Source organism: Aplysia californica, unplaced genomic scaffold (assembly GCF_000002075.1).
Source record: "Aplysia californica isolate F4 #8 unplaced genomic scaffold, AplCal3.0 scaffold00011, whole genome shotgun sequence".
NCBI lineage: Eukaryota > Metazoa > Mollusca > Gastropoda > Aplysiida > Aplysiidae > Aplysia > Aplysia californica.
In genome coordinates, this window is record NW_004797281.1 from 1,419,072 (window position 1) to 1,427,889 (window position 8,818).

The 8,818-nt window shown below is 38.2% G+C and overlaps 1 protein-coding gene across 1 annotated transcript in view; it reads right to left on the minus strand.

The window, feature by feature from the left end:
• LOC101847921 overlaps nucleotides 1–8,818 on the minus strand; it is a 38,146-nt gene that overhangs the window by 8,033 nt on the left and 21,295 nt on the right. The window contains exon 2 of the mRNA XM_005089968.3: nucleotides 6,033–6,171. Within this exon, the coding sequence (XP_005090025.1) occupies nucleotides 6,033–6,171 (139 nt within the window). The remainder of the gene's footprint in view (nucleotides 1–6,032; nucleotides 6,172–8,818) is intronic.

The following is an 8,818-nucleotide window of genomic DNA, read 5'->3' on the forward strand; positions in this document are numbered from 1 at the left end:
GAAAGGTGGGCAGTTGGAAAGCAGAAGGTATGTACTATTGACCGTCAACAGAAAACCATAGACTTCACGATCGTTCGAACAGTGTACCAGAACAGCCTGACAACCAAAATGAGAAGCAGATTATCGAACATCAAGCTCAGAGGTATTTTAGACACAGATGGCACACCAACCAACCAAACATTGTCTCAAAAGCCACTGTTTGTATGAAAAAGGGGTGAAAACAGTTCGTTCCAGGTTTTCTTAGGTTCCGCAGATCCCAGGTGCCACGCCTTAAAATAATTTAGCAGGACATATTATTTTGGATCTATTTTTGCTTGAATGACAGCGCTACCTAGTTGTCTAAGAAAGTTGTGGGACAACCTTTTTCTTCTCACTTTTTGTGCAGGTATTGTCCAATTTTTCCTACTTTTAGGGGAGGGGGGGGGATTCTTCTGTTGTTTTAGTGTTATTGAACTAAACTTGCAGCCATCAACAGAATTTGAAAGCACCATTCTATGAGGAACACTATTTTTTTCTATTTTGGAAAATGCTTTAAGATTGGAAAAAATAGTCCTTTTGACAATGAAATCACATGCACCAGTAGAGCAAACTTGTTTAGCTTATGAACTGTTTTGCACACTTTGACTTTTCGTAACAAGGTTCGTTCAATTATCATTTTAGCTATCATACAGAACCAAATAAGTTTAACCTTTTGCTAATTATTGATTTTTGACAATGGAAGCACTAAAAAAACCAAAGATGTGTTGCAAATGCTGTCAACACCTTGTGAAACATCAGCGTCTCAAAAAAAACAAAAACGGTTTGACCTTAAGAAATAATTACAATAGTCCCATTTCTGTTAAAACGTAACCCCCAGTCTGAAAAAATTAATCAAGCAAAATAGACATCTAACCCCTAGCCAGATTCATGACTCGAAGACTAATCTATGGCAAAAGAGTTGTCCTGGGGAATTTGTAATTCAGTTTTCTTCGCAAGGGTCTCTACATAAAGGGCAGAAAACAAAAGCTAGGAATGAGTAGCATGTGTCGCTACTTTCAGTAACAACATTAATCAAGCACCAAGGGTGTCTGCTAGTAATTTGTGGGACGTCTGACGAGAGGTTTGATTAAGTTCCCATCCCTCGGAGGTACCATTGTCAAACGATTGTTGAGTCTCTTGTGAGGTCTGCCAACAGAGGTCAAGGAGGAGGTGATACCCCCCCCCCCCCCCCCAAAGGTTAAAACAATGAAAATGTCAAGTAATATGTTTTAAACTTTTTGAGTTGTGTGTTGTTAAAGATAAGTTTGTAGACTTTGGATATTATTACTAAACTTCAAGTGCATACCCTAAAGAAAAATAATATAGTTAAAATTAGAGGAAGAGAGAGTAGAAGAGGAAGACAGAGGAAGAGAGAGGAAGAGAGAGGGGGGGGAGATTAAGAGAGAGAGGGGGAACGTAGGGGGTGGGATGGAGAAAGAGAAAGATAGAGAGTGAGAGATAATAGTTTATGGCGGAGAGTTGTGGCTATAAATGCGAAAAGAGGTTGTTTTGGACTTTTTATGTACCAAATAATCCAACCTTCTTTCAACCAACCCGTCCATTCACCCATCCTTTCATTCATACCATCAACATACAAACACATACAAACACAAAACACACACACGCGCACTCATACACATAGGCACACACAAACATACACAGAACACAAACACTCACACACACACACACACACACACACACACACACACACATATATATATATATATATATATATATATATATATATATATATATATATATACACACACACGCACACACATACACGCATAAACATACATACACACACGCGCACACACATACACACATACAAACACACACAGACCAACACATACAGAACACAAACACACAGAGAGAGAGAGAGAGAGAGAGAGAGAGAGAGAGAGAGAGAGAGAGAGAGAGAGAAAGAGAGAGAGAGACAGAGACAGAGACAGAGAGAGAGAGAGAGAGAGAGAGAGAGAGAGAGAGAGAGAGAAAGAGACAGAGACAAAGACAGAGACAGAGACAGACAGAAAGAGATCGAATATACATACAAATAATGACACTGCTTTACTGCAGTTAATATTTTTTCGCATAAGCAATATATGACAGAGTGCAGCTTATCTAATACAAACTACAGATTGTTATAACAAATGATAGCCTTCGGTAAGATAGTCTGGTAATAAATTACGAGTTCCGAGAATCAATTAAGTTGCGTTCGTCATAACATTTGCCTGGTTTGCGTTTCTCAACCAATTGCCGTCGGCGATATGGCTGGCCACATTTTTATGTGTCCTCTGCTGTTTGATACTTTTCCCATCCCAGTCTGTGGTCTAACAGTTAAGAATTTGGCTTTGAATACGAAATAAATGAGTTTGATTCGCACTTGGGAAGGTAAAATTATAATTATTATATTTAGTTGAGTCTCTCCGGAGTCTTCCTTAATTCTTCTAATTCTTCCATTAAGCAGGAGAAATATTCTTTTCTGTGGATGTAATGGTCATCGTCAGACATTGACCAACGAGCTTACTCTCTATCTATATATGTACCTATCTTTCTATCTACCTATCTATATATTTATCTATCTATCTATCTATCTATCTATCTATCTATCTATCTATCTATCTATCTATCCGCTGCTTGTAAGCATATACATCTGTTCCTCTGTACGTCAGTAATATGGCTTTGAATACGTACTTAAAGCGTGTAGAATTTATACTGTCCTGCTTTCGATGATAAAATACCCATTTATCTAGAAAAGGGTTGGAAGTTGAAAGAGAAGCGTGGTCGCCTGGTGTTAGGTCTAATATATATATATATATATATATATATATATATATATATATATATATATATATATATATATATATATATATATATATTATATAAAACAACAGTCGCTATTATTCGGTGACTTCCAAAACTTGAATGTCCATGAAACCTGTAAATGTACATTTGTGTGCCTTTTTTTCAAAGTTTTTAATTCCAGTAAAATTCACTCGGAAAAGTGTTTTTGTATGGACAAATAGGTTGCTTTTTTATAGTAGAGGTTTTACAGCGCTCGCAACTGCATACGGTCATATGAGCGAAACAAAAAGGTCGAGAACCCGAAAAAGAGAATTTGATAAAAAGTTGCCAAACGGCAGGGGAAATGCAGGTTTCTTCGATTCCATTATGTTAATGAGTGCTTGATGTTTACCACGATTCAACACCTATATATCTATTTCTTTATCGTGATATCGATATATTTAAGTATATATCTGCAAAATCTCTTCTGTCAGCCATTCTCGTTCTTGGCATTTCCTTAACGAAAATTTTTATGACCAATCTTAAACTGTCCCCTTAATACTCTGAAGAACACGGGTGCTTTTTCGGGGAGGGGAGGGGAAGGAAGGGGGAGGTGGCAGCTGAAAAGTTTCACAACACTGCGTCTTTTATTACGAAAGTTGTCCAGAAACTGGATCAAAAGCCCCATAGTCCAAAAACTTAACTGTATCAGAAGATAAAAAAACAAGAACATCCCAAAAAACAAACAACCCCCCCCCCCAAAAAAAAAGAAAAAAAAAGATGAACGGGAGCATGAAATCGCAAGACATTATCCCACGCGGCGATGACCATGATCCTTGTAGTTTGAGTCTGTATTTTATCAGAATAGTAATGAATGCCACGACATACTTGGGTTTTGTGGGAGGTAGCCGTGTCTTTCTTAAGCCGGGAAATATGTAAATGTTCGGCGTACAAACATCTTTGGATCGATTTTTTTTCTTCAAGGGTTCCTGCTCAAAGGTCAGTTAGTGAACGCAATACAAGATGGCTCTTTTGCGATTAAAACGTGTCCTCAAAACAGAACGTGAACTCTCTAGATATGAAACCTTTGCGGATAAAATAATTTGTTTTGTTTCTTGAAAAGTTGTTTTTTGAAGAAGCTGAACCACATGAGCCCTCTTTAAGTTCGGCTGTTTGGTAAATTTTAAATCTCTCCACCTTAGTCGTATCGGAGATGGACATTAATAGATTTTAAAATCTGTACAATTTTCAAAGAGGCATCAAACCAAAATACACAGTATCATGCCAGCATTGTGTCCAAAGATAGATTGGTTATGAAAGAGGAAAAGGCGAGCAAACAAAGCAAGGATAGAAATTATTAACGCCTTTTGAAGATTATATTGCAAGTTATCCTCGTGTAATAATGGGACAGTCAGGATCAAGTTGTCTTTCGATTCGAGTCAACATTTTGGACTCCAATAAAGAGCTAACCTTCGACTGTAGACTTGAATAACTGGAAGCAGCATCCACCCCTTCTACTAAGCTAATGTTTAGTGCTCAATCCTCTGTCGAACTTTGGCTTATAAAATTTAGCTCAAAATTGATTCAAAATAATACTGCTGTGCTACAGAGAAAATTTCTACTTTAAAAAATGTTAGTACTTAATTGCAGCCTATCATGACCAACCAAGTGGGAACAAGAATGAAAGAAGAAGCACATCAGACTTAGATGCTCGATTAAAAACGCCTTCGCCTGAATATCGAAATGACTAAAACGTCACAACAGAGCCAGACTAAAATTATGCCACATACGGCATTGCCTAGGCCCGTCTTTTGTCGAGGATGGCTGTGACGATTTGGGGGAGACTCCCAGACGGAAAGTCTATGGATAGATATGATTTAATAATTTAAAGAAAAATTAACTCCTGCGTTATTTCAACTACCGACTTCCCGAGAAACGGACGGTTACGGTTTCTGGTTTGGTGGGCACGCGGGCTCATCCCTTGGCGCCACCGTCCCCGGCAAAGTTCAAAATGAACTCCTAACCAAAACTGAAGCCACTACAGTCAGCCTAAATGTATTACTATTAAGAGTTGATTTGGAAAGAGTCACGTGGCTGCCAGTCAGGCAAGGGATTAATATACGTTCTGTATTGATAAACGGTACTGTGACATTACTGTGCCCGCGCTTTTCCGCCCCAAAAAATTTTTGAAATTATGCAAATTAAACCCAACAATGTGAAATTATGCGATTCTGTTAATTTTAACAAAGAATGATAAAGGAAAATAATCAGAAATTATGAAAAAAAGATCAAATTTTGCTAAATGATGTGGGGTGCATAAAACTCATGGGACAGACATAAAGATCTGAGAGTCAGTTACTGCCAGAGCTCTTGCTGGGCTGTGACAAGAAGAAGGTGCTGTATTTATGTAATTTATTCTTTAATGTGTTATTCCATTTTATCTCTTTTTTCGACAGAGGGTGGGGTGTGCATGTTTGTGTTTGGGGGAGGGGGTAGGGGGGGGGGAGATGGGGGAGGAGCTGTGTGAGTTTTGAAAGATAGTTTTCACGTGTTTGCTTTTTTTTTTACATTCGACTCGCATCCCTAGTTCATTTCAATAGAGAAGCGTTTATAACTCCATTTACAATATATAATATATGTGTCTGGAACGTGATAGCTTTGCAGCATTTAAATACCCAGACAAAAGCAAGCCAATTATTTGTGTTAATGGAAACGATCAAAATACTTCAATATTATGCATAAGACACTGATCTTGGACTGCAAAATTTCTATTTTAAATACTGTCTGGATATTCACTTTTGTTAGCATGATTCGTGGGTGCCTTTGTGGGTGCATGTGTGTGTGTGTGTGTGTGTGTGTGCGTGTGTGTGTGTGTGTGTGTGTGTGTGTGTGTGTGTGTGTGTGTGTGTGTGTGTGCGCGCGCGGGCATGTGAGTGTGCATCTGTACGTATATGTATTTTTCTTGTGTGTATGACTGTCTACAGGTGTGTGTGTGTGTGTGTGTGTGTGTGTGTGTGTGTGTGTGTGTGCATGTGTATGTGTGTGTGCCTGTGTGTGTCTGTGTACATGTGTGTGTGTGTGTGTGTGTGTGTATGTGTGTGTGTCTGTGTCAGTGTGTGTATGCTTATGTGCATGTGTATGTCTGCGTGTGTGTGTGTGTGTCAGTGTGTGTGTGTCTGTGTCAGTGTGTGTGTGTGCGTGCATGTGTGTCTGTGCGTGCGTGAACCAACCTGCTGGTGGCCATTCTGACAAAAGCTTCCTCTGCAGGTGAGGTGTAGGTCCCGGCTATCTGGAGCAGACTCAGCAACCACAGGCCACTCACAAGGCACACACTGGGCAGGTCAAGGGCACCCCTCAAGGTCACAAAGCCTGCACATTAAATAAATAAGTTTAAAAAAATTAAATATAGAAATAAGTAAATAAATAAACAAATAAATAAAATAAAATAATAAATAAATAAATGAATAAATAAATAAATAAACATTTTAAAAAATTTAAATAAATAAATAATTCAAACTAAATCAAACTAAGTTATACTAAATCAAAGACAGAAAGAAAGAGAGAGAGAAATAAAGAACGAAAAAAAAACAAAGAAAGAAAGAAAGAAAAGTGCAAATAAAATTTTTAAAATCAATAAATAAAGTAAGTAAATAAATAGATCAGTAAATTATTGTTAAATAAATAATTACGCCCAATGAAAACGATTTAGATAATTTCGAGGAGCCTGCTGTTAAAGATGGAGACGAAGATAAGGTAATATTCACTATGGTTTCGTGGTGATGTCTTTTCAGGTGCGTACTTTTTATTTTGTTTTTTGCTTGTTTATGTTGCGTTTTGTGGTGTTTTGTTGCTTGTTTAGTGGGTTTTGTTTGGGTTTTTTGTTGCTCTTTTTGTTGTTCATACTGCTCATTTTTTGTTCCCTTTTCATTTGTTTGTTGTTTTTTTGGTTTATCTGTTTCAGTTGGGGACTGTACTGGTGTTGGAATGATCGCACCTTTTTTTTTTTTTTTTTTTGCTTTTCTTCTCGTCTTTCTGTCTGTTTTGCTTTTTCTCAGCACTAGGTGAGTGTTAGTTTGTTGATGTGCTGCTCCGTAACCACACCCAACCTTAAATGCTCAGTTTAAAAGACGGAAAGGGACATATTTAACTCATTCTGTACACAGAAAGAATAGTGTAACTCCATATCAACAGGTAAAGGAGTGGCTGTATGGATTTTGTTGTTGCTGTTGTGGGTTTTTTTGTTGTAGGCAAAATCCGGATAAACTATCCGGATAACCGGATAATTCTAAATGAAACATTATCGAATTCAGACTCTTAACCCCCTTTCCTGACCCGCTTGCCGAAGTAGGGGCACCCATTTGTTGAAGTGATGCTAACCCATTTGTTGGAGGGTTCATAACATATTATTTCTCAAAGAGGTGCCTTGACTTATTATCCGGATTTTGGTAAAGCAACTTATTGCCCAGTCCTAGTTTTTTCTGTATCAAAGGCCATTTTTCCACCAAAAACCTGCCATGGCATATTTATTCATACGTCTGTTGATCCTATTGTAAGTATCCTTTGACGAGGCTTGGAGAATATATCTACGGTCCAGTCTGAGTATTTAATGTGTTTTTACAAATAGTGAGACTATTAAAAGTCAACATATGTTTGACCTACCATACCCATTTCATAACATTTCCCTTCTCTATTTCTACAAAATGTTGATTGTGGTCATTAACTTGGACTTTGAGAAGTAGAAAAGGTATTTGTGATGTTAGAAGGATTAAGTATAATCATACAAAACTAATTTTGACATCAAAGCCTCTAGTGAGAGTGTCTGGGGCGCTATAATCCAACTTAAGATATTAAACACCAGAGCAATAAAAGGAAGTACATGTGTTAATCATGATACCAAAGATCATATCTATATCTCGCTCGCTCTCTCTCTCTCTCTCTCTCTCTCTCTCTCTCTCTCTCTCTCTCTCTCTCCCCTTCACCCACCCACGACCTCTCTGTCTCTCTCTTGTTCAGTCAGCTTTTTTGTTGTTGTTTACAATGGAACATCTAACTCAGTATAGATCTACCTTCCAAATTTTAAACCGGTACATAACCAACTGCCTGTTCCTATTTTCATTTTTGTAAAATTTGAAAAGCGCTTTCAAAGGTTGCAAAGCCTTGCCTACTACTACTCGTGCATTATGTAGTAATACGCACACATAGATTAATAGAGGCCCACGGGTAGGCCTACTCTGTACTCTGTATCATGTCATCTAGATTCATTTCGCCTTCTTTTTTTACCCTTTTTGTACAGGTAGGCCTACATATGTAGTATAGTTGAGCTTTCGGGGCTTAGGATCACTTCACCCCATCCGCACGTCGTTTTTTACTCGTATCCATACGACGTGGGGAACTCTCTGCGCCACCACTTTTCAAGCAAGAAGTTTGCTCGTTAATCCGATCCATACGCTTTGCATTAGTGTAGCAGTCTGTCAAAGTGTTTTTTTTTTAGATTTTATACTGAAAGTTCGGAAAGTTTCAAAGAGATCTTCGTCTAGAAGTATTCTAAAATGTGAAGAATGCAACTCCGTGGGTACAAAATGACCCCAGGACGTACGGATAGGGTTAAGTCAGAGAGCCATCACGGCGCAGAGTACATTGTATTCCACCAGAGAAGTTCACAGTACTATTTTATTTACTGTATACCCTCTCTGATTCCACACTGGAACAGTGTAATCAAAGACAGACAAGTGAAGTTGAAACCGATGTTATACTGTACGACCGTACGCAATGAACCGAACGCAGAGTAGTCCACTTGACGGATTGCTCGTTTTTAAATTATCCACCAATCACTGTTGTCACCGCTTACAACCTAGATCTAGCAATCTAAATGAGCCAATCAAATTCTTTAGGGCTCAGCGTTGTATAGAGGAACACTGATTCAACGAGGTCGCCGGGCCTGACCTAAAATCTCGTTGTTGTTTTTTAGTTTAGCTTTAGTAGAAGTTTTACAGCGCTCGCAACTGTATATATATAT